This window comes from Mastomys coucha, unplaced genomic scaffold (genome assembly GCF_008632895.1).
Source record: "Mastomys coucha isolate ucsf_1 unplaced genomic scaffold, UCSF_Mcou_1 pScaffold7, whole genome shotgun sequence".
In the NCBI taxonomy this organism is placed as follows: Eukaryota; Metazoa; Chordata; class Mammalia; order Rodentia; family Muridae; genus Mastomys; species Mastomys coucha.
Genome location: NW_022196913.1, coordinates 51,349,414 through 51,375,583, shown reverse-complemented (window position 1 = coordinate 51,375,583; position 26,170 = coordinate 51,349,414). Strand labels below are relative to the sequence as shown.

General features: G+C 44.5%; 1 protein-coding gene across 2 annotated transcripts in view; it reads right to left on the bottom strand.

The window, feature by feature from the left end:
• Positions 1-26,170, bottom strand: part of Cap2 (cyclase associated actin cytoskeleton regulatory protein 2) — a 154,328-nt gene that overhangs the window by 17,066 nt on the left and 111,092 nt on the right. For both annotated transcript variants that reach the window (XM_031358436.1, XM_031358438.1), the window contains exon 7: positions 21,251-21,356. In XM_031358436.1, coding sequence (XP_031214296.1) covers positions 21,251-21,356 — 106 coding nt within the window. The remainder of the gene's footprint in view (positions 1-21,250; positions 21,357-26,170) is intronic.

The window sequence follows — 26,170 nt, the reverse complement described above, 5'->3', positions numbered from 1 at the left end:
AGAGAGAGAGAGAGAGAGAGAGAGAGAGAGAGACTGTGTGTGTTATTAGACTTTTTTGAGCACTGCCCCCCCCAAAAACAAAAGCCATTTGTGACCCGTGCACTGTCAGATGCAGAGGTAGAGGGCACCTAGAACCCTGATTGTTCTGTGACTCTCAAGGCTGGTGAGCCGACAGAAAGGATACCCTTTCCGAGTCAAGGGAGGCGCACACCCTTGCTTTCTGCTCTCCATCATGCAGTTCCCAGCTCAGAGGCCTAACAAATTCAAGTGGCAGGACTCCGGGATACAAGAGGGGGACTTCCTGTCACTGTGGCTGCTCCTCTTTACTGATGTGACGGAGAATCACAGTGGAGATGGACCTTGGATTTCATCTTTCGGGATGTTTCCAGCAGGATTCTGCTGAGAAAGGAACGCCAACTCTGAGCATTGGCAGTACCACCCCTGGAGTGTGGGCTGGCCTGAGCAAAAAGGAACTGAGCACCAGAATTCATCTACCTGCCTGCCTCTCAACACAGTGTGGCAGCATTCATCTATCTGCCTCTCAACACAGTGTGGCAGCATTCATCTATCTGCTTGCCTCTCAACACAGTGTGGTAGCTGCTTCACATGCCTGCTGCTTGGCCTGCTGCCAAGCCCTCCCCACTGTCAGGGCCTGTGTCATCAAGCTCTGAGCCAAAACAAACCCTTCCTCTCTCTCTCTCGCTCTCTCTTTAAGAATTATGTATTTATTCAATATATATGAGTACATTGTAGCTGTCTTCACACACACCAGAAGAGGGCGTCAGATCCCAATATAGATGGTTGTGAGCCACCAATGTGGTTGCTGGGAATTGAACTTAGGACCTATGGAAGAACAGTCAGTGCTCCTAACCGCTGAGCCATCTCTCCAGACCCCTTCCTTTCTTAAATTGCTTCTTGTCAGGTATTTGGTCACAATGATGAGAAAATAACTAATGTTGATCCCATAGATGATATTCTCAGAGGGCTAAAAACCAATTGGACTTATGTACACAACAAAACTTGAGATGCGTATACTATTACACTTTTATTTTTAATGCCTTGGTTACTGTTCGATTGCTGTGAAGAGACACCATGATCAGGGCAACTTATAAAGGAAAGCATTTAATTGGGAGCTGGCTTGCAGTTTCAGAGGGCTAGTCCATTGTCATCATGGTGAGAGCATGGCAGCAGGCAGGCATGGTGCTGCAGCAGTAGCTGAGAACTTATATCCTGATCCCCAGGCAGTGGGCAGAGAGAGGGTGCTGAGGCCTTCCGAAACCCCAGAGCCCACCCCCAGTGACACACTTCCTCTAAAAAGGTCACACCTCTTCATCCTTCCTGACTGGTTTACCCAGTGGGAACCACACATTTAGACATAAGAGCCTATGGGGGCCATTCTCATCCAAACCACTCCATTTAACATATTTTTACCTTTTATTTTATTTATGTGAATGAATGGGTATCTGTCTGGTGTACGCAATAGGTGTGTGGGTGTCTGCTAATGTAAGTTTCCTTGAATCTGGATTTATAGTCAATTGTGATCTGCTTGATGGGTGATAGGAATTGAACTTGGGTCTTCTGAGAGAGCAGTGGGTGCTCTTAAGCACTGAGCCCTCTCTTCTTCATGTTAATATTTGTAAACACTGATATATAGCTACATACCTATGAAAAGGAATTAGAAGCCAATTAAATTTTAAAGTGGCAGAGCTAGGGGGAGTGGGACATTCCAGGCATTTCACAACTGAGAGTCTGAGGCAGGGGAATGACTAGTTTCAGACAACCCTGGGCTTTTCATATAGAGGTAAGTTTGGACTGCATAGTAAGACCCTGTCTCAAAATATGATGTAATAGGGAACTAAGAGACTGGGGGAGACAGAGGAGTTTGTGTGTTTTCAGTGCCAAATACACGAATTGAAGCCTTATATAAGTGCCGAATGCTAATGGGCACACACAATCTTATTTTCATAAACAACTCAGTATTATGAGATGTCAAAGTCAGGAAGTTTTAATCTGCCGTTGTCTTTTAAAACAGCTATTTTCAAGCACTTACATAATCTCTATTCAGCACAGAGTTGCTGTGAATAGAAAAGACTCTTCTCTCATTCAGAATGTGTATCTCTGAGCCTCGGTGGCGGTGGAAGTCTCCTCTTCTGGAGCTACAGTTTACCACACTTTTGTTTTTTGTTTTGTTTTATTTTTTTTCCTAAGGAGGAGCAGCCTGACTCCCTCAGGATTCTGAGGTCAAGCAGAAAATGCTTTCATAATTCTTGAGACCAACCAATTTTTTCTCCCCAGGATCCTAAATGATTTCTGTCATGTTACTGAGGTGAAATTTGAGGGACCTGCTCAGACCCATAAAAGGACACGCAGCATAAGCTTTGCACAACAGGCCATATTCCAGGCCTCAGTGATAGACACTGAAGCCACGGAATACTACACTTTTTCATAACCACACCATTATCCACGCAGCCATGGAGGGGCAGTCCCCTCCCCCATCACCTGAGACACTTCAGCTTTGCAGGCATTCTGTTTTGTGAGAAAGGGAGCTGTCCCTGGCTTCCACATTTTAGGAATATTGGTCCCTTCCTTCTCAGGATCTAAGAACTGGGAGATGACGCAGCAATGGATAAACCATATCCCATCTTCTGGGGACTTTGACATATTCAATTGGTGACAGCCGACAGAGAGGGTTTACAGAGATAAATGTGGAAAATAAAACCTCCCACAGCAAAGCGCCTGGAGCCTGTGAAATGCTGCCCTGGACGTGCCCTTCTGAGGTCCAGCCGCATTTGTACAACATTCGCTGGGTACCAGGCTCTGGTTTCCAAGGCTACTTTCCAATTAGCATTCAGGAGCTTTGCTGAACAGTGGACTTGAAACCAAACTGATTAGGCCTTCCCTGAATTGAATTGCTTTGGGCTGCCTGCCCCCCTCCCTGCACCCCCTCCCCCCAAGCACAGAGGGGAGAAACTAATCTTTACTGCCTTCTTTTTTTCTGTACCTGTTACAGACCTCCCGTGACTTGGCACATAGTGGGCAGCAGCCAGCAAGACTGATCCCACCCGAAACCCAGTGAAGGGGAGAGGAAGGCAGGCCCTGGGGTGGGGCTGGAGGTGGGGCTGGGGGTTGAAGAAGAAGTCTCTGGTGCCAAATGTTTTCATTGATTTAGTACTCAGCTCTAGATTTACTGAAACACATGAAATGGCTAAGGATCTGTTAAAATTTCCCAAGCCCAGGCCGTGTGGCAGAAATACTAACTGGAGAACATGAGCAGGGTAGGCTGCATACTCCTGTGTGTGTGTGTGTGTGTGTGTGTGTGTGTGTGTGTGTATTTTGCCCCCCTACTTATCTTGGCCCTTGCAGTGTGGGGATAATCATGGGAACAATCGTCTTGTCCTGTGGGCTGAGATGAACCTTAAATAAGACAATGTCACTTGGGCTGTATGGAAATCCCTCTGAGAGAAAAGAAAGCCGAGACCCCAGAAAAGCTGTTTGCATTTAGCAATAAGCCAGCAGCCAATGCCAAAGGCACTGTTCTAGCACATATCTGTTGATTTTAAAGCTGACTTTGGAGAAATCCTTTATCTATATTCAGATTTTTATTTTTTCAGAGACAGTGTCTCATGTAGCCCAGGTGGGCCTGGAATTCACAACCTAGCCAAGGATGACCTTGAACTCTTGACCTATCTGCCTCTACCTTCCATGATCTGGAGTTGCAGGTGTTTACTACCACACCCAGCTACAGTAACAAAAGAAAATTACGGTTATTATGCATCCCATAATGCATGTGCAGAGGACAACTTACACGAGTCATCTCTTTCCTTCTTTTCTGGGAATGGAGCCCAGGTGATCAGGCTTGGCATTGATCTGAACCATCTTACCTGATCTGGGTTTTGTTTGTTTAAAGTCATCGTGCACAGGAAGTTGGAGGATGGGGAGGAAAATGGTGACTCTGGAGGGAGTTAGGAAGAGGAGTTGGGGGTGGGGGAAGAAATATGATCAAAATACTTTGTAAGCATGTATGAAATTTTCAAAGAATTAATACAAATATTATATTAAGTAGGATCACCGGTCAAATGAAAGACTAGATGGATTACCTTGTTAAATTGCATTTTCCCTGGATCTCCACTCAGAATACATGTGATCGAAGCACTGGGAGAAACATAACATCCTTGACTTTTTTTTTTCCTTTCTGAAACATGGTTTTGCTAATGTAGCTCAGGCTGGCTCCATGCACCTACTTCTATCTAGCCCTCCCCGTACAAGGATCGTTAGTGTGTACCACTATGCCTGGCTTGGCTTAGTTTTAACGCCCACCACTCCTCACTGGCCTCTCTCACCTGCACCTGGTTGGGGTTGTCGTTGTTTGAATGTCTGGAATGGTCTTCATGTGGTGAGGAGATTAGGCTTCTTGGCTTTGGTACCCAAGCCCTTGGCATTAACTCAGCCTTCACGATGACTTTGTCATGCTTTGCTGCTCTGTTGCGGAATCTGGCCTCTTGCCCAGTTACTTCTGTACTCACCGACTACAGGAACAACTCACTTGTACCCAGACCCTGGTTCCTGATGGAGTGAGTGCTCAAGTTGTCCTGGGAGGGGGTCTCTGTGTCTTAGGGACTAGAGACTGGAAGTCAGTGATCCTCAGTAAGCTACCTTTGAAAGGTGGACGTAACAGGAGAGGTAGCTGGTATGCGGGGGTATCCAGACTGAATGGGAGCTATCGGCAGGGCCAGGTGCCTTGGGTGCCCACTGACAACCGTAGGAACTGAGGCTGTAGGCATTGCAGGGGACGGAGTAGTGTTCAGAGGACAGGGCACTGGAGCAGGGCGGATTTTGCCTTCTTCAGGATTTGAGTTGGGTCTGTGTAATGACAAAGCAGAGCTTGCCAAAGGGCGAGTTTGTCCGGAGGGATCTCAGAGAGGTAAGACCTGACTTGGGAACCTTGGAGGTTCGCACCGAAAAGGATTCCCTTCCCTGCTGGGTGCTGCCTAGGTCTTGGGGAACTGCCAGATTGGCACAAAGATTTCCCTCATGCCTTGAGTGGGAATCTGTGTGGAGCATCAGGATGTTTAGAGGTACGGTCTACTTGCAAATTTGGGGTCTTTTTCAAATGTTCTTCCTTCCTCCCTTGCTTCCTCTGCCCGCCTCTTCCACGTGCCCGTGAATGCACAGGTGCAGGCGTTGTTCCTCAGGGGCTTAAGTCAAAGGACGACTTTCTCACATCAGTTCTGTTCTTCCACTGAGTGGGTCACGGAGGTCAAACTCAGATCATCTGGGTGGGTGGCAGGTGCCTTTACACACTGAGCTGGATTGCCAATCCTACCCGTTTTATGGCTTTAAACAAAACAAAACAAAATAAAACAAATAAAACCAAACCATGGGCCCCAAGGACTGAAGCTCAGATTTACCAGCCGAATTACTGCCCCTGGACAAAGAAAGCTTTTCTTAATAAATTCTTTTATAATATGTGTGACTTGAACACTTATTCTCATTTTATAGTCATGGCGTAGAATCAGACAATTTAGCACTCAGAAGAACCCAGGGAGTTGAGGTCATGTGACTGGGATGAGGTCACCTAGCCTGGGAAGCTGAGAGCTGAAGTGGCAATCTCAATGTAGGAGCTCTGAGGGAGGCAGGCTTAACCTTACCGGTCCAGCCAGACAAACACGTAAACCCTTCTGAGGCAGGGAGATGCGTCTCTGAAGTGTCTTTGAGTCTCCAGGCTGGGTGCAGTTAAAGAATAGCGTCTATAAAAGTCATGTAACAATGGCTTGCCACTTAAAAAAATTAAAAAGAGAAGCAGAACATTTATGATTTCCAATGGCTGTGTTCCCGGTGCAAAAGTTCACTTGTGTTGCAAGAACACGGCACAGAAATCCCAAATGAGGCTTTTAAGCCCTATTAAGATTAATTTTGAGAGCAGATGTTTGATTATGGACTTTTTTCTTTTTTCTTTTCTGGCATAAAGACTTTTAAAAGAAAGTTAATGTTCTACAAATCTCTCTAAATGAATGTCACTGTCCTGGGAACAGCTGTCTCTCCCATTTTTAAAGCCACGGACTATAGGCAGAAAACCAAGAGACATTCTAAGCGGCACAAGGGCATTTACAAGTCTACAGTTCTGTGCGCTATGTTATATACGCCACAGCCTACATTACGCACACCATAGCCGTGCACCAGTGTGCCTGGTAGTTTGTTTACATTGATGGCTACTTCCCAGAGCAGTTAGGACTCGTTTCTTCAGAAGTCAGACTTTATTTTTTGGTGTTTCTGAGACAGGGTCTCGAGTTTACTATGTAAGCCCTGGCTGGCCTCAGTACTCCCAGCGATTTCCCCTGCCTCAGCCTTCCGAGTGCTGTGACTGCCGTCATTAGCCACTATGCCAGCCTCTTAGAATTTAGATTTTCACTAGAAAGGGAAATTACTGAGAATGTTGAGTAGAATCTTACAATTGCTTGATGGTGGTCATTCTATATAATTAATTGCATGTTTCTTCCTCTTAACGCTGCTTCTTAAATTACCAGTTCATTCAGATATACTCTAAACTTAACTTCTAAATATGCCATAAAATTATTTCAGTTACCTAGATTTTTTGAGTTTGTAGAAAGAAGGGCCAGTAGGACTAGTCTGTGTGGGGCTATGGAGCCAGACCTAGGGCTGCAGTGACTCAGAGCACACCATTGGGGGCTTTGCAAGTTCCCTAATACTGAAAAGAAGAGATTGGGGGGATTTAAGCAAAGAAGAAATATATACAGACAGCATTAACCTCCAGCTTTAAGAATAGGTCAGGCAACCAGTATCCTGGTTAGTATTTTTACCACCATTTAAAGAGCAGGGACCAAGAACATAAAATTATCATGTGATCCTTTCTTGGAACGGGAGGATTATGTTGCTTACAACAGGGCCTTTGCGGGGACTTCTCTTCTATAAAACTAGCTTAGTGACGGTAATATTTTGAGCCACCTGTCCTTAAAGTATTTGTGGAGATGGTAGATAAGGCCACAGGAATGGAGCAGCTGACACTCAGCAGGATTTATGGGTTTTGTTTCTCCATTCCTTCCTTCAGGGACACACACAGTTAATTCCCTTGTTTCTGGGCAGGATCTCTGGTTGTCCTTTGTTGAACCATCTTGGCCTGGAAATCACAAGCAGAGCCCACCACTAACAATCTCCAGGTAGCAGCGACAGCTCCCATGTGCCTGGTCATATCCTCAGGTGGTCAAAAGTTCCCAGGCCCTGCTACGCACAGTTTTGACCCCACAAGAACTCATAAAATTTTACAGCTAACATTTTTACATAAAACACTGTCAATTACCTTTTCTGAAGACAAAGAACCCCAAACATCCTGGTATGATAGAATACATAAAATATAAGACCAATAAACCTCATTTCCATAATAGGAGACACTGGCTAAAGAAGGAGGAAAAGTCTTTCTCTCCTCTCTCTCTGTCTCTCTCTGTATCTCTCTGTCTCTCTCTGTCCCTGTCTCTCTCTGTCTCTGTCTCTCTGCCTGTCTCTGTCTCTGTCTGTCTGTCTGTCTGTCTGTCTGTCTGTCTGTCTCTGTCTCTCTCCCCCTCCCCCAACCCCCCACCAAGGTCCATGTAGACTAGCTGGCCTCCAACTCACTATGTAGCCAAGGAGGCCTAGATTTTCATCGTCCTGTTCCTAGCTCCCAAGCGCTGGGATCACTGCTGGGACTGAGCACAGTTCATGCTTCGAGCAGGCTAGGCCAGCACTCTACCACTCCAGCCCTTAAAGAGTCTTCCAATCACAGATTAATGATTTGGGATTTTTTGTTTGTTTGTTTGAGACAGAGCCTCATGTAGTCTAGGCTGGCCTGAAATTCACTGTATACCTTAAGTGTCAGATCCCCCTGCTTGTGGCTTTGTGGTGCTGGGTTCACAGATGTACACCACCATTCCAGTTCACCCTTCCTGAGACATGTTCTTATACAATGTGGCTGGCTGGCCATGAAACTTGCTATGTGGATCTGGCTGTTGGTGACCCTTCTGCCTCTGTCTTTCAATTGCTGGGATCTTAGGTGTGTGCCACTGTGCTTAGCTATATATATATATATATATATATATATATATATATATATATATATATATATATGTATATATATATGTATATATATACATATATATATACATATATATATATATATACATGTGTATATATACACACATAAATACATGTATATATATATATATTTCTATTTCTGCATCTTGATCAATGGCAGTCAGATCAACACGTTTCCAAACATAAAGAACGTTCTTAAGACTTAGCAGATTTTACATTGACACTAAATGTCACAGTTCCATTACAATTATAATGGAGAAAGATGATTGTGGGGACTTGGCTCAGTGGGTAAGTGTGCTTTTTCTGTAAGACACTTGTGATGACTTGTGTTTGACTTTCTAGAACCCACATAAAAGATGGGTTATCACTATGTGTGCCTGTACCACCAGCACTAGGGGAGCAGAGGCAGGCTAGTCAGCCTGGCTAAGATGGTGAGTGGAAGAGAGACCCTGTCTCGAGGCAATGAGGAAGAGAGTCGGCGAGAGGGACACTGGATGTCCTGTTTTGGCCTCCACATATTTGCACGAAGGTGCATATCCTCACACACTCAGAAGCATGCACTCCACACACCACACCACACACCACACACACTGACAAGAAAATAATTAAATACAACGAAAGCACCTCTGCATAGCAACGGAAGGATGCTCATCCTAGCAACACAAGTAAAAGCAAGTGTGGACTCATGACTCCAGGCTGAATTCTTTTTACCACTTGTTCAGATTTTGAGACTTCTGCCAAAGAAAATAAAGCTCCTTGGAACCATTCCAACAAAACAGAATTGTTAATAATATCACAGAGAAGTGCTACATAATATTTTTAAGGACATGCTTATTAATAACGTTTGGAAAGCCAATTTAAAAACTGTTTTCTATTTATTAAGGGATATTGAACACTATGGAAAATTCTGATTTCCACAAAGTCCTATAATACTTATATGCAGTTGCTATAAAAAGGTGGGTGCGCAACTATGACATGACATGGGGACCCATTTGGATTAGTTTTTTTCAGAGTCAAGGCCCTGAACAGCCTTATCACAAGATGTGAAAGGGAAGGTCATTGAGAGCCCAAATCTCGGGGTGAGGATGTGGCTCGATCTGAAGCAAGCCTACTTAACAAAAAGAAGCCCTGGTTTGATCCCCAGCACTGTGTAAACTGGCATTTCCATATGGCCAGTAATTCTGTCATTTGGGAGTTGGAGGCTGGAAGATCAGAAGTTCAAGGTCATCCTTGGCTACACAGGGAGTTTGAATCCACCTCAGGCTATATGAGACCATGCCTCAGAAACAAAACATGATGATCACAACCCTGAGCCCAGATCTCAGCGTTCCACCCTAGCGTCTGGTTTTGCTCTTCCCTATCTCAGGATGGTTATTGGCTGGTGCATCTTGTATGTGCTCCTTTGGTGATATGGACAAATCAGAACATTGCAGTTAATAAAAAATACAACAGGATATACAAAACCAAGTCACTTCAGAGACAGAGTAAATAAATGCTTCATATTGGAGACACCCCAAGAGAGACACACATGGACAGTGCCGGTAACATCAGATCTGTGCTTCAGGTCTTAATTTGCATATTCAGATGAGTCCCTCCAAAAATGACTTCTATTTGACATGCTCGAGGTAGGATTTCTTGGTGAAAGTGGACCAGGCCATTCCAGCAGAGACAATATGTGGGGCACAGTCTAATTCACTGGTGTGAGCTAGGCATTTGAGAGAAATCATCTTGGTAAGTGGCCGTTGTTAAGAGTCTGACCTTGCTCTGCAACTAATGCCTAGACCAAATCTGGACTCTCTAAGTTGTCTTTTCTTCTTGCCTGCCAGCATCAGCAACACGAAAATACAATTTCTCATAAAAGAAGGAAAAATAAAATTACCACGGGAAAGCTTCCCAGAGTTAAAGATAGCCAAGTATACCCACCACAGAGAGCACACCAGAGAGCCAAGGGTTGTATAAATGCCAAGAGTGACCCACGCTTTGACTCAGCCGGACAGTGACTACATCGGGCCGGTTGAGCCTACTTTGTCACGGAATTCAAGGTTTTTTGTATTTCTTTTTCTTTTTTTCTCTTCAAGACCGGGTTTCTCTGGGGCTGGAGAGATGGCTCAGCAATCAGGAGCACTGGCTGCTCTTCCAGAGGTCCCAGCACCCACATGGCAGCTCACAACTGTCTGTAACTCAAGTTTCAGGAGATCTGACACCGTCACACAGACATACATGCAGGCAAAACAGCAATGCATAGAAGATCAAAATAAATTTACTTTTGAGACTATATTGCTCAGGGTGGCCCTCATGCTTGTAGCTATCCTCTTGGCTCAGCTTCCTGAGTGCTGAGATTACAGGTATGTGCTACTCTGCCCACCTCAAAAAATGGAATTTTAACTGAATATGTTACTAAAATATTCCCAATATGGTTTAAATAAGTTAGGAATGAGAATTAACTTCTGGCCCCTCAAACTTACAGACTTTGAGTTCTTGGTTATAAAAATTCTCTAGTAAACAGAATAATCTCAACTATTAATCAGACAGTTTTAAAAGCTACTACTATTTCAATTTATGGAGAGAGACAAATACTCTAAAATATTTATTCTTTCTTATTAACAAACACCAAAGCCCAAAGGTATTTATGAGACAATAGAAACAGTTGTAAGCACTCAACTCAAAGCGTCATAGTTTTGTTAATTCTACACGAGGCCATTTGACTGCTCTGGGCATATGTATAGTCTACTGAAGACACATCATGGTTTAAAATAAATCTATATTGATAAACATTGACCTTAAAACCTTCAGACAGACCCTGAATCTCTGAGCAGAAATCTGTCGATTTAGATAAGTGGTTTACAGATAATCAAGAAGAGCTCATTATGTGAAAACTGGACCCTTCAAGGTTGTGTCTACTCTCCCCCCTCACTTTGTGAAGCCCCTCCCTGAAAAGCCACTAGTAACAAATGCTGTGTTACACTAGCAGTTCTGGATGTGTTACCTTCATTAGCATCCCCAGTGATGAAGAACTTAAGGGAGAAAAGCTTTCTTTTGTCTCCCAGTTTAAAGGGATCACAGTCCACCATGGCCTGAAGGTATGGTGGTGGGATTGGTTTGAAACTGTGCTGGTGAGAGCTAGCTTACATGAAGGTGGATCAGGAAGTAGAGGGAGGGAGATGCCTCTGTTTGGTTCAGGTTCTCCTTTCCCCCTTTTTATTCAGTTTTGAGACTGCAGTCCACTGGATAGACTTGTCACATGCAGACAGGGTTAGCTCCCTCATTTAATCTTCTCTAGGAAAGATCCAATGGAAACAGCAAAGGTGTGCCTCACCGGTGCCCTAGGCCTTTCTTTCTTTCATCAAGTTAACAACTGGAAGTCACAGTCTATGGACCATACTAGTCAGACCTCCTAACCTCATTGGAAATTAACCAGTATTCTGGATGGTGACAGCCTTTTCAAGGTCTCTCCCAGGCCACCATTCACACTGACGGCCAGGTCACCCTTCTTATAGCTGTAAGAGCCCCCCTTGCCCCATTTTTCATTGTCTCCTTGATAGATCCTTTAAGGAATGGCAGTCCTCAGGTTCTTATCCTTGTCATGCTCTTTCTATTCCTTCCTCTCTTTAGATGATTTATAGCACGTGTGCCAGGATTTCCCTTTCTGGGGTGCCTCCCGGGCTCCTCAAACACATTAGGGTAGAAGGCGGTTTCCTCCTCCGCCAGTGGCTGCTTCCAGCATGACGCCCGCTTTTATTGCTTTCCCTAGAAATCTAGATCAGAAATTTTGTGATTAGATTTGAGTTCTCCTCTACCTTCCCTCCCCAAACCATCATCACCTTTGCGCTCCTGTTCATCCTTCCTCCGCTCTGTTTTTTCTTTAGATCACACATTGAACACTAGCCTCCTAAGGTGTATTGGGAACCCTGTGATCGTCCCTCTCTCATATATCAAATACAATTCAAAGCACTTTCTACAGCTTGTAACTTTCTGCTTAGCAACCTACAGTGAAAGTAACAAGCCTTGTTTCTAGCTATGACCCAACCTTCTTAGCCTAACTACAAAGTTGCCTTCACCAGCTCTGCAAAACATCTTGCCTATCCAGTCTGCCTGGAAAATATGTGTATGCATACTAGATGTGCACATACTGAACTCTTTGTCCAGAATTACCCTCTTCTTTCTTTTCTCTTCTTCTTTCCTTCCTCTCTTCCTTTTCCTCTCTTCCTCTCTTCCTCCCTTCCTTTCTCCCTTCCTTCCTTCCTTCCTTGCTTTCTGTCTCTATCTCTTTCTTTCTTTCTTTCTTTCTTTCTTTCTTTCTTTCTTTCTTTCTTTCTTTCTTTCTTTCTTTCTTTCTCTTTCTTTCCTTCCTTCCTTCTTTGAGGCAGGGTTTCCTCTGTGTATCCCTGGCTGTCCTGAAACTCACGATGTAGACCAGGCTGGTTCAAACTTACACAGATTCACCTGTCTCAGCCTCCTGAGTACTGGGATTAAAGGTATGCACCAACTCTTAGTCACGCCCTTCAAAGTGTCAGCCTCGTGGCCTTTCCTGCCCATCCAGGTGTCTAATTAGCTTATTTTCCAGTATGGCCTACACTGTTGCACTCATCTGTGTATCATAATGATCTTGGGGGTGGGGAGGTCACTCAGTTGATACAGTGCTTGCCCAGCAGTTACAAAGCCTAAGGTCCAACCACAGACTTGCATAAACTGGGTGAAGCGGTGTAATCCCAGCACTCAAGAGGTGGAGGCAAGAGCATCAGGAGTTCAAGGCCATCCTTGATTTTACAGTGGGTTCAAGGACAGCCTGGAATATAGGAAACCCTGTCTCAAAACTGAACAACCAAACCACTACAACAACAAAAAATTATCTCCCTATAATTACTTCTTTGGGTTAATGGAACCATATGAGGGCTTGGCTTTTCAATTTGTAACATGCAGAGAAGTCATCTAGACAGTCTTGTTAACTGGAGGTTGTGTTTCAGGAGGTACAGGTAGGACCAGGGACTCTGAGGTTTCTGTTTAGCAAGGGTTTGGGTTGCTGTTGGCATAAAACTACACTGCCTATTAGATGCCAGGCACTTCTCTGTCTTTCTTGTTTACATAAGCCTTGCTCTCTGGACTTGTCTCTCAAAGGGCTCTCTCTCACACTGGACCAGCATTCTGTGCTGCTTGTATGCTCTTGCTGGAGAGCAGTTTCCACTGCACTGAAGCATTCCCTTCAGCGGGGAGGGGAGCTTCTGGAGACCCTGGGCACAGGCAAGAGATCACACGTCTGTGAATGTGGAGACTTGCAAGATTCTAGAAGGCTCATCCCTTGATATAGAAAGAGTTACTAACTTCTGGGGGAGGGAACTGTCTCCAGCCTAGTTACTGAGATGGAGAGTCTTGGACTTGGTGAGCTGTCTGAAGTTGTGCATACAGCTCTGGGACAGCAGCTTCTTAGGGCTGTCATCTGTGTTGGAGGCTCTGGGTGAAGGGGTTGCTTTTGAGTCACCCCATCTCCTGTAACTCCTCACCCATGTGCCTGTTAGTGATGCCAATCATTGGTCCATCAAGTTGGACTTTGGTGATGTCATCATCCCTTTGGTCTGGCATGGGCTCCCTATCTAGGGTGTGTACAGACATGTCTGTCACATATCAGCCTGCAAGTTCGTATGTGAATTTTAGCAGGTGGCACTGATGCCTGCCATGTCATTTACCTGCCAATATTTGTAGCACCCTTCTCGGAACTTGGTGCACAATGGCTTACTCAGAGATGTTAGGTTAGCTTAGTGGTCTCTTTGAAGACAATGCAGCCATTCCTAGCCTGGCTTTATTTGTGCATGCCATGAGGGGCTCCTTTGTTTATTGGTGGGAATTTAACCCATTTCCATCAACATAGCTCTGATCCAGAAGAGAATGTTGCTTCAGAGTTTTCCTTGCCTTACCACTGAGAATGCCTGGGCAAACTTACCACAGGTTGAGAAGTTCATATTTAATGCCCTGATCTTAGCCCCAGTTGCACAGTACAGATGGAATGGGTGTCTTCCTTGTGACCTGGCTTTGGAAAGAGATAGTAGTACTTGATGCTTGCTGGGAAAAGATCCTAATACACAGCATAAAGTTCAGGCGTCTATTGGTTTTACAACCAACCTACAATGGAAAAATTGTTATAGGAGGCTATGGACACAGCTCAATGGTACATTGCTTGGCTTCCATGTGCTGGGCATCAAGTTCTATCTCCAGCATAAAAAACAAAACAAAACAAAATAAGCAAACAACAGGCACAAAACAAAACCCAAACCCAAACCATTTGAGATAGGTGCAGTGGCAGTTGCCTATAATCCCAGCCCTCAGGAAGCGGTGGCAGGAGGATTGCCCAAAGTTTCAGCCCAGGCTGGTCTATACAATGAGTTCAAAGCCAACCAAGGGTACTGGGACTGTATCAAACAAATAAGACAACAGCAACAACAACAAAAATCTGAGTCAATAAATGGCTCAATCAGATAAAGGCACCTGCCCACTTGAACTCAAACTAGAGTCCCAGATGATGGAAGGAGAGAACCAGCTCCTTCGAGTTGTCCTCTAACTTCTGAGTGTGAGCTACGGCAGGGGCATGCACACACATGCCTGATAGATAAATATAATTGAAAACGCAAGCAACAACCATAACAAAAATCTTAAGTCGAATCATCGTAATCCAGGGAACTGTCTGTAGTTAGCTGCCCAAGGACCCCAAAAGGATCCTTGAATAAAGGATCAAGAATAAATCAGTTTAGTTAATGCAGCTGTGGGCAGGTGCGCTGCCCAGAGCTGCTCTGGAGAGAAGGGCATTTGTAGAGGTCAGCAGTGAGCTTTGCAGCCCAGACAAGTGCCGTTCCCTCTGCAGCTCAGCCGCTCCCTGTGACCTGTGGACCAAGGTGAGGTTCGCACAAGCTCTAAATGAAGCATGCTTATAGAAGGTTAAGCCCAGTTCTGTAAATGTCAAGAGGAACCAGAGAGGCCAGAAGACCTGCAACTCATATCTATTTAACAACACTCTGTGGAGTCTACATTATTTATGGTAACTCAGGTTGCCCTCTGGCCGCTTTTAATTGGACCACAAGTGAAGGGTTAGCCTTCTGCTTTGTTAATGGACATTTATTTGGACTTATATTGAGAAATAGGCCAAACCCCACATGGCTCCTGGGAGGACAGAAATGATGCTGAGGTGGCTTGCCTTGGGGAGGAAACCTGACACCTTTATCATTTTAACTCGCAATGTGCACTTTCCTGATTGTTCATGGGAGGTTCTGATGGCGGACAGCTAACACACACAGGGAAGATGTTTAAAGCTCATGTGGTTAACACTAAAAATCTGAACATGGGTTGGTGACATGGCTCAGTGCAAGTCTAGGGACTTGAGTTTGATCCCTGGAACCTATGGAGAAGTGGAAGGGGAGAACTGACTCTACATAGCTGTACTCTGTGCCAACTAAATGGCCCTGGTATTCCCCCCTCACACACACACACACACTCACACACACACACACACACACACTATACACACATACACACAAACACACATATACATACACACACATACACATACACACACATACACACACATACACATACACAGACACACACATACACACATATACACACATACACATACACAGACACACACATACACACATATACACACACACACATACACAGACGCACACATACACACATATACACACATACACATACACAGACACACACATACACACATATACACACACACACACATACATACACACACAGACACCACACACACACACACACACACACACACACACACACCTGCATCACAGCTAAGTACTGTGGCATATGCCTGAAATCCCAGTACTTGGATGGTAGAAATAGGAAGATCAAGAATTCAAGGCTAGCCTTGGCTATGTAGAGAGTTTGAGGCCAGTACAGATTACATGAGACACTCTCTCAAACAAAACCAAACAAACTCAAACAAAAACAAAAAAACCCCAAAAGGAAGATTCAATAAAACTGCCACATAAATCTTTATCTAATCCACCCACGTGGTTCTGTTCTAATTAACAGACAGCCGCAGTCAGTTCCTAATGTAAGAACTCCAAAAGAGCAAGGATGTGTCCACACGTCTGACACCAGGGCGTCAATAAGCTCAGCCCCTTAGTCAATCTTGTTCGTGGAATTCCTGGCAAGATCTGCACAATTCACAGGAAAAGTCTAGTTGTCTGTGTAATTACAACTGCGAGGACTGGGCCTAGGTCTCCCAGCTGCAGGCATCTGGTTTGAAGTTTTTGCTCGTGGTTCTTACAAATCCGTCTAAGAGCTGGGTGGGCGGATCACTGGTGCCTCTCCCAGGCTTGTGCCAAAAGATCAATTTAGTTAACAAAGTGTCTCTGAACCTTAGTCCGGAAGAAACATCAATCAATATGAAAATGACTCTGGAAGAAAGGAACTGACTGAAAACTCAAGTCGTTTCTGGTTTGGACTGCTGCTGGGCCCACATATTGGCTTCAAGCTGAAGAGAAGCCCAGAGAAATGACAAGATTCCATGGACCCAAGTCAAAGCAATAAGAGACATAGACAGATGACTTCACAGCTGCTCCTCCAAAGCTCCAAATGCTTCTGCCCCACCCAGCACACTGTGCACACACTCACTGCCTCCCCTGTTGCTGTCCCAAACAATCCCTTCCCTCAGAGTTCTACATTTGTTGGGGACAAGTGGACAGGCGTGGCAGCAGTTGCTGGTACAGCTGCACTCGGAAGGCCAAGGTTAGGAGGCGACAACTGGAAGATCCAGTCACAGCTGCTCTCTGGAGGAGGGGTGGGCATTTGATAGCACTAGGCACCACTGGAGGACTCCAGGGTCCTTAGTAATAGGCTGAAAGACCCAGTGGAAAATGTCAAAATCCAACTTGGGGAATGGAAGAAAACAACAATTATTCAAGCCCCTCCAGGCGTTGCCTATCTCTAGCTTTGCGTAGTCTGGCAGCCCTGCAGTGGGCTGTCTGCAAAGATGTGACGGGCTGGTGGGTAGGGTAGCTCAGTGGGTAAAGGCACGTGCCATGCAAACCAGATGACTTGGGTTGAATCCCTGAACTCCCCAGACTTGTCCTCTGACCTCCACCCCAGCCCTCAAACACACACACACACACACACACACACACACACACACACACACACACACACACACACACGAAACAAAAAGCAAATGCCTGAGTCTTGCGTTTTACAGTAACTTTCCCCAGTCTTTCTGATCACGGCCTTCTCATAAAGACAGAATTACTTTTGCATACTTGCGATTGGTAGATAAACAGATGAAGGGACTGTGTTTATTTTTGTTCCCAGGGGCCATTTTGATCAGATAATTCTAATAGTCCCTCTTCTCTGCAAGAATTGCCATCCTGTCTTATCTGCGGACATTCATTTTGCTGGTAGGTCACCACAAGAGCGATCCAGGAGAAATTAGTTTGGTTCGGATAATAGATTGTACTTGGGATCTTAAATAGTTTTTAGAAATGTAAAGTTGGAATTGAATGCTTGAATTCAAAACTAGAACTTTTGTACTATGTTTCATTGTGTGTGTATGTGAGAGTTTTGCTCTCAAAGATGTCCATGCACCATGTGAGTGCCTGGTGCCCAAGGACTTAGAAGAGGGTGGTGGACCCTTCTGGATCTGCAGTTATGGACGGTCGTGAGCTGTCCATAGACAAGAAATTTCACGCTTTTTAAAGGGTTTTAAGAAGGAGGGTGACTGTGGATGAGATGAATGTCTTGTAGACTGATTAGAATTCTTTCTCATCTGCTTCAAATAAAGGACTATTTTGCTATAAATCATGGAGATGTGGGTGCTGGGAATTGAACCCGGGTCATCTACGAGAACACTAAGTGCTCTTAATCACTGACCAGTCTCTCTACCCATACAATGTACTTTTTAATGGCTTCTCCTTCAAATTTCAGGCAAAGAGGTAAAAATCAGGAAAAACCATGGATTGATGCATAAGTCTGGCCACTTTTCCAAAGACTGTACACGTGCGGTGCAGAAAAAAAACATTCGTATTGTAACAACTTCACATTGTTAGTACTGGTTCACAACTATCTTTTCATTGTCTGACTGAAGCAGTAGCATAGGGCAGGGGTGTGGCTGGGTGCTAGACAGTGTGCATAGCAGACAGGTGCACTTACTGCTTCTAACAGAACTTTCCTGTGACTTAAACCACGTGCTCAATAAACAATAGCTGTTATTAATATGACAATATGTGAGGCCCAATCTGCTCTAGGGATTGCTTATACTTCATGTAAATATGTAACATGTGTTTTATGTCATTACTTTTTAAAATGTGGGGTGTGATGCATTTGTAGATTGTGAAATCAACTTTGTGAGTTTCAGCGAGAGCTTTATCAAAAGTGACGTAAAGGAAAAGCTATATCGGAACATGTCGTGTATGGAAAGAAAAACAAAGTTTGTGAGACTTGGTTGTATACTTGTACTGTGTGTCTATAAAATATATGTCTTCTTGAGTTGCAATAGAAAGTTCCTGTCACAAAGCAAACATTCTTCTCTACCCCTAGATATGAGGGAATAACTCCAGCCTTCATACATGCTACATACATACATGCTCCACCCAGCTACACCTCCAGGCCCTAGAAACACTTATTTTTTAATGAACACAATAAAGTGAATGTTCACTCTAGAACAAAGAAAAGTACTTACATATTTTTTATCATTAATAACCAGATCTTCTCTTATATTCCCAGAAATGATCGTCTAGCTTTACGCGTGCTAGTAAGGGTATTCAAACTGTTTAAAAGAGTTTTTTTTTTATCCATTTTTTTTATGAGCATCTGTTGACATTGTTTTCCACAAGTGGATTGTCGTCCCTCTTATATGTGTCTGTCAGAAAACAATAATGGCTCGAGGATTCCTAACCCTCATCTTACCGTTCTCTAATTGTGGCTTATCCCTATGGCCAAGATGTGACACTCGCCCTTTAGAACACACAGATTTATAACAAAAACAGCCCTTCATTTGAAACAGATGTGGAAGGATTCTAATCAGTCTACAAAACATTCACCCCATCTACAACCCCCACTTCTTAAAACCCTTTAGAAATGCACGAAATTTCTTGTCTACATCATTATGCCGTGCGGTGGGAGAGGCGAGGTAGAAGATGTAAAGAATGTCAGTTTGGAGGGGGGGGGGTCATTGCTAACATTTTGTACCTGAGGGAAACACTTGCAGGAACCACACACTCTATCACAATCACATCAGCATTGAGCCAGCTGCTCTCAGCCGCGCGCTGGAACACAGCCGTCAGTGGGACTCTGACCTTTGGATGGAATTCACAAAGGTCTCACTTCGTTTTTCCCCAGTTAAACTGTTGGCTATTTAAAGGTAATATTCATTTCTAATGGAAGGGACTTTCTACTAGAAGCAAGTACAGAGACTCCAGGAGGTAAGGGAGGTCCCAAGAGTCCCAGAATACACACCACAGATACTTGATACCATTGGCTCTAAGTCAGGAACCTGGTGGAACATAGAGGAGTTTTCTAAGCGCGTGAGAACACAGAAACCACAAGGACACCTGCTAAGGTAACAAGCACAGAGCAGAACCCCCACCCTGGAGGTGGAGCTGGTGAGGAACAACAGATGTTTTGCAAAGCTGTGATGTTTGAGTTGAGGCCAGGGGAAGATGTGGGGTGCCTCCCTCTGGGAAACTGAGGCTATAAGCACAATATCTATCCAGGACACTGGGGCCAAGGCAAAGCAGTGTGTGTACAGCAAGTTCAGAAACAGTCGTTTTTTTTTTGGTTTTTATCTAAGCCAGTGGTTCTCAACCTTCCTAATGCTGCAACCCCTTAATACAGTCCTTCATATAGTGATAACCCCAACCTTGAAATTATTCTTGTTGCTATTTCATAACTGTAATTTTGCTACTGCTATGAATTTTAGTGTTTCTGATATGAAGATGGTCTTAAGCAACCCCTGTGAAAGGGTCCAGGGCTGTGGACCACAGGTTGAGAACTACTGGCCTAAGCATTGTGTGTGCTCAGGATGTTTCAAGCAGCCAGCGACTGCTACAGTGTTCAATGAATCAGGAAGGAGCTGAGGGCAGGCTGGGGAGGGCAGGGCAGGAAGGAGCTGAGGGCAGGCTGGGGAGGGCAGGCTGGGGAGGGCAGGTCAGGAAGGAGCTGAGGCCAGGCTGGGGAGGCCAGGGCTGTGGTAGTTTCCCATATGGAATAAAGTGGGAACACACACAAGCAGAGGCTTACTCCATTGCTAAGGCACAGGCAAAGCACTAGGGTTGGGCTGGAGATGGGCCTGGTTGATGCAATGCTTGTCCAGCACGCACGAGACCCAGAGCTCAGCTCCCAGCACCACATGAACAGAGCATGGTGGCAAATGCCTGCAATTCAAGCACTTGGTAAGTAGAGGCAGGTAGAAGATTAAGGTTATTTAAGGTTGCCCAGGCCAGCCTGGAAGGTAGGAGGCACTATCTTAACCTTCCCCTGACCAAACCCAAACATACCAAATCCAAACATGACAAACACACCACGATAAAGAGTGTTCATTAAACTTTGCTATATCAAAAAGAAATATTCTGCATTTCTAGCAGATATTTTATTTCCAACTATACCCCAAAGCTTGTGTTCCCTTTATTTCCCATCCCTGAACACCATCTTAGTGCCTGTAGACCCTTGAGCTTGAGTGGAGCCCTCTATGGTTAGCGATGTCCATGTGATCACTACTCAGGCAAATCTTAAGGGCTGTGGGATCCGCTGTGATAGCTTTCCACTCGTTTTCTTATGAGCATACATTAATTATATCAAACAATAGGTTTCATTGTGACATTTTCCTAAGTGTAGACGATTACCGTCCAGTTTGAAAACAGGAGGGAGTTGTATTTCTGGGCCTAGCTTATTTCCTTTAGCATGGTGGCCTACAACCATCTACTGTTCCTTCAAATGACATGATCTTGTTCTTTATGGCTCCCTTTGCATCCTTATGAGAGGCAGCCTAACCATTTCCTTTCCATATGCTCTGCAGGCAGTTAACAGGGTCTCTTAAAGGAAGTGTTGTTCTCATCAAGCTTTTGTCCTATCTTGCGATGAATTCTTAGGCACATGGGATACATGTCTTTACAGGTGTCTTTATGGTCTCTGATACTCAGGTCAGAGAGGGCTTGGTACTTACTGTTTTGCTCCAAGTGAGGCCTGTGGTGTGGTGCTCCTTGATGTAGGATTGCAGCTCACTCCAGATGTTGAGATAGGACCTCACCCAATCCACATGGCGCAGATCACTTCGTCACAAGAGATCGGATGAGAACAGAGTTAGGATCAAAACTACAGTTTTACACTTCATTACCTGGTAGCCAGAGCTCCAGAGGAGTCCAGAGCAATCGTTCTCCAGCCAAAGGAGAACACTGAGAATGTGGGTAGCCCTGAGTGCTCCAGAGGGAGGAGGGAGGATATCCAGTGCTCCCAGCTTTGGGTACAGACAGCCAGAGACACAGAGAAGGGGAGCTGGTCACAGTGGAGGTGACTACGGAGAGCTGACCATTCCGTCTGACCTCCTTCTCATACAAAAATAAAGAACAGCATGCTTCTAGGAGCGAGAATGGCATAAAAAAAAAAAAAAGAAAGAAAAAGGTAATAAAATCATTTAGCTTGTTTTCTAGTAGTTCAGCAGGCATTTGGCTTTAGAAGTATGGTTGGCTGGAGACTTGTACTCATGGAGATGGCCATGAAGGATGGGGAAGTTGGTAGTGTAAGAAAAATGTTTTCTTGTTAGCAGCCAAGACCCCATACTTCTAAGGTGACTGTCGAGGAGGTATCTTAATGGGATGCTCTTGACAATGTGAGCAATGTGGACTTTGACCAGATTTTGTTTTATTGAATGAAGAGCTCAGTGAAAGATTTTCTTAATGAGGCTAACACCTGTGATTATAGAAATGTTAGAACAGGCAAAATAGCTGCAGTTCTTTCCTAAAATATATTATTATTAATTCTTTGAGAACTTCATATTTAATTACATTTCATCCCCTCTTGTTGCATTTCTTTGGGCCATTTCTGCCCCTGTAATTTTCCTTTCCCTATTTTGAAGGAAGCAGTAGTAGTCAGAAAATGAGAAAACACCAAGTTTTGAGTTGACAAAAGCCTGATGATCTACTTAGGCCATCTGAAGAGAATCACAGGAGGAAAGCTGTGACGGAGCCTCTCGACAGCCATGACTTTTCTCCCCACTGCTTTCTTTGCAGTGTTCTGAGTGTCAGCACCATGCTTCGAGCACCCTGGAGTAAGCCATGTCCAGGCCATGGGGAAAGTGAGCAGAGAGCCAGCCATGGTTTGGCTGGGACATGTTCCTCAGAGTCAGATGTTTGAAGACTTGGTCCCAAGCCCCTGTCTATGTTTTGGGAGGTTGTGCAACCTTTGAGAAGTAGAGCCCTTTTTGTAAGATGTTGGTCACTGTAGGGTGGGCCTTCCAGTATATAGCCTAGCTCCATTTCCTGTCCCGTCTCTGCTTTCTGACCTGCCCAGATCTGTGCAATCTCTCACTGCCTCAGCGGCCAAGCCAGCCCTATGACTATGCCTTCTCAGGTGCTGTATTTCCTGAGCCAGGAGTTCAAATGAACCTCTCCTGTCTTAGGTTCAACCTCTGTCAGATCTCTGTCCTATTGGTGAGGAAGGGACTCATGTAGGGATTGGACTCGCGATCAGTCTCTTGTCTTCGACAGTTTCAGATTTGCTGGCTCTATGACTGGTGTCTATGAGGCTCTGCTTCACTCTCATAACTAAAATCCTCTCCGTGAGTGTCACTTAATGCCTTGTACCATAGGGTTTTGTGAGGCTCTCTGCACGTGCCCTGGACACAGGAAACAGTGTGCGCATCAGCTATCAGAGGGAGGCTCACTTCAAAATAAATTAGTGCTTGTGTCTACATATGTGCTGTAGCTATGCAGATGTGTCTCATCTGTGTGTGTGTGTGTGTGTGTGTGTGTACACTTACAGAGCATACAGATACAGCAATTCACACAAACTAGAGATATCAGATTGTGCATTTGACATTGCTTCCTCTGAAAATTCTAGCAACCAATGAGGGCCAGTTCTGTATAGGCAAAGGTGGTTTTTCTTTTAACCACTGAAGTGTTATTTTGACCTGGAGAAAGTTCCAGAAAAAAACTAGGAAGCAATTAATTGCATAAAAAATTCTAACAACCACCCCAAACCAGACCTATATATGTAAATGTGTTTTTCTCTTAACCATTGCAGTATTATTTTGACTTAAAGAAAGTTCCAGAAAAAAACTGTAGGAAGGAATAACTGCATGGTGTCCTTCATCTGAAGTTAGTCTCTAGGAGAATTGCTGAGCAGGATCCAAACAAATGGGAGCTGAGAATCGCCCTCCATTTTCATTGGCACTGGAAGCTGTGATGTCACACCTTGGGCAAAGCCCAGACAACCAGCTCACTCTGTACATATAATAGAAAAGGAGCTACAGCCAGGGAAGCTAGCTGTCTGGGAAGCAGAGGAGCAGAGTCCTTGGCCTATAGCCCTCTGGCCCAACCACAGGCAGCTCTTTCTCCTACATATCTGCCTCATTGGTAACACAGAGGCGGCCCGGTGGAGAACTTGGGGGACCTACCTGTAGATGGTTGTTGGGGTGTGGGGTTCCCTACAATCATCAGTTTACCAGAATAAGATGTTCAAAGGGGACTGGAACCCAGGTGAACCCACCTACGCCTCTGGTGACATTTCTCTGGCTTGTTATACCTGTTTCAGGCATTCTGCTGATGAAGTGCATGGTAATGCTGACTGGCGTTTTATATGGATAGCTGAGATCAAGTGGCAAAGGCTGGGTTGGGCTGGTTGGCATGATCTTGTAATTTCAGCTAGAAAAGGAGGCTGAGGCTGGAGAATCACACCGAAGATCTGCCCAGACTACAGAGGGAGTGCAAGGCTAGCCTGGGCAACTTGGTGAGATGTCTCAAAATGAAGAAAAGTGAAAAGAGGGCTGGTGGGTATAGTTTAGTGAGAATGTGTTTGTCTAGCACACAGGAGGTCCCGAGTTCAACTCCTAGCTCTGTAACAAACAACCTTGAAGTGGGCAAAGACTGGACTTGTTCTGTATAGATGCAAGAAAGAGGGGAAGCTCAAACCTTTGGTGATAACATCATCTCAGGAGACTACACAGCCAGTGAGTAGATACTGAGGGTTGGAGAGACAAGGAGCAGCAACAAGTGGGTGTAGGTTTCATCAGTTGAGGAGGTGAAAAGATTGTAAAATTAATTGTTGGGATAGATGCATGAAATAATAACTTACATTACAATTCCCTATACCTCTCATATGGTATGTGTGTGTGTGTGTGTGTGTATTCCTATATATTGACTAAATATTGATTTAAAAAATAGCTTGGTGTGGTGGCATAAGCTTGCATTTCTAGCACTCAGTGGGCTGAGGCAGGGGGATCATGAGTTTGAAGCTGGCCACTGGGCTCCATAGTGAGATCTTATCTCAAAACAAACATAGACGACAGACAGACAGACAGACAGACAGACAGAAAAGAAAAAAGAAAAAAGTCTTGTGGAAGACACCTCCCCCTCAAAAAACCCTCTTTAAAAAAAAGCAGTGCGAATTTTGGGTGGTACCCTCTTAGTCAATAGGCTAGATCATGGAGGTATTAGCACATGCTTTACATTTTTTCCTTCGTTCTATATAAAGTGTATTCTCTGGTTCTGATAAAGTCACTGAGATGATAATCTAGAAAAGCCAGGTCCTCTCATTGCCTTCTATATGAGCAGTCTGGAATAAGAAAGGAATGTCCCTAGGAGGCCCGGTGGGCTTGTCAGCTGATGGCCACTTCTGCTGGTTCCACTTGCAAGCTCAGAAGGGGACTTACTAGAGGCCAGAGTCAGACAGTGAAGACCGCTGCTCTTATTTTTGTCCCAAATCCTGTAAATAGCTTAAGAGAATCTTAAGCTATTGGGACAATCTGTAAATAGCTTAAGAGACACTTTTTTCTAGATACCTTCTCAGCCTGGCTTATCTTCATTTGATTGTATTTTTCTTCTGATCTCAGATTGGTCTCTCTAGGATCCATTATCTGGGCTGTAGGACACCAGATCTTTCCATGTCAGCTGCTGATGGTTGTTCAGACGACAGCTATCTGTACTCCAGGTCCCGTTTCAGCTCAGTTTCCTGTTTCCTGCCCCTTTGCCTAGCTCATGGTATCCTCAGTCTCAGCATTGGTGTCTTCCACTCCTTCTGTCTCATCTCTCACTACCTCTACTTTGATCAGTGGAAATTCCCACTGGGCTTGGAGGGACTTGGGAGAATAGCCATGAGTTCGAGGCCGTCCCAGGTTACAGCAAGAGACTCTGTCTTAAAACATGACAAAAAGATAGTTCCGTCCTCTAGGTTCAGTCTTTAAGTACTGGACTTCATAATGTAGTGACATGTGGTCAAGTGGGGACAGCTTATTCACTGAAAGAAAACCGAGGCAGCTTTCTTTATAAAACGTGTATGTCTGCCAGGAATCTGAGTCCCCTTTCCATGTGGGTTTCCCTACAAAAGTAGGATTTTAAAACTTATTTTTAAAAAAATGTATAAAAAATTAAAAGTTTTTATTTATGCTTGTATGTGTATCCCCCTATGTGAGTATGTATGGGGGGCCTGTATGTACCTGCAGAGGACAGATGAGGGTGTTGGCTCCTTTTGCCCTGAAGTTGTGGCTTGCATAGTGCACCCCAAATCTGGCCCTCTGGAAGAGCAGAAACTGCTCGTAACTTCTGAGCAATGTCTCCACTCCCTTATTTGGTTGTCTTATTGCATTTATTCGTTTAATTTGAATGTGTATATGTGTTGATATGCACTCCGAGGTGTGCACATGGAAGTCACAGGCCACCTATGGGAGGTGATTCTCTTATCAACTATGTGAGCTGAAGGAATTCTAACCAGGCCTTCAAGGTGTGGTGGCAAGAAGCTTGTTGATCTGTCTCAACAGCCTTTTTATTTTTTTCAATATAAGGTTTTATGAGGCTCAAGCAGATCTTACATTTTCTATGGAGCAAAAATGACCTTGAATTCCTAACCCCCTCTTTCTGTCTTCTGAGTGCCA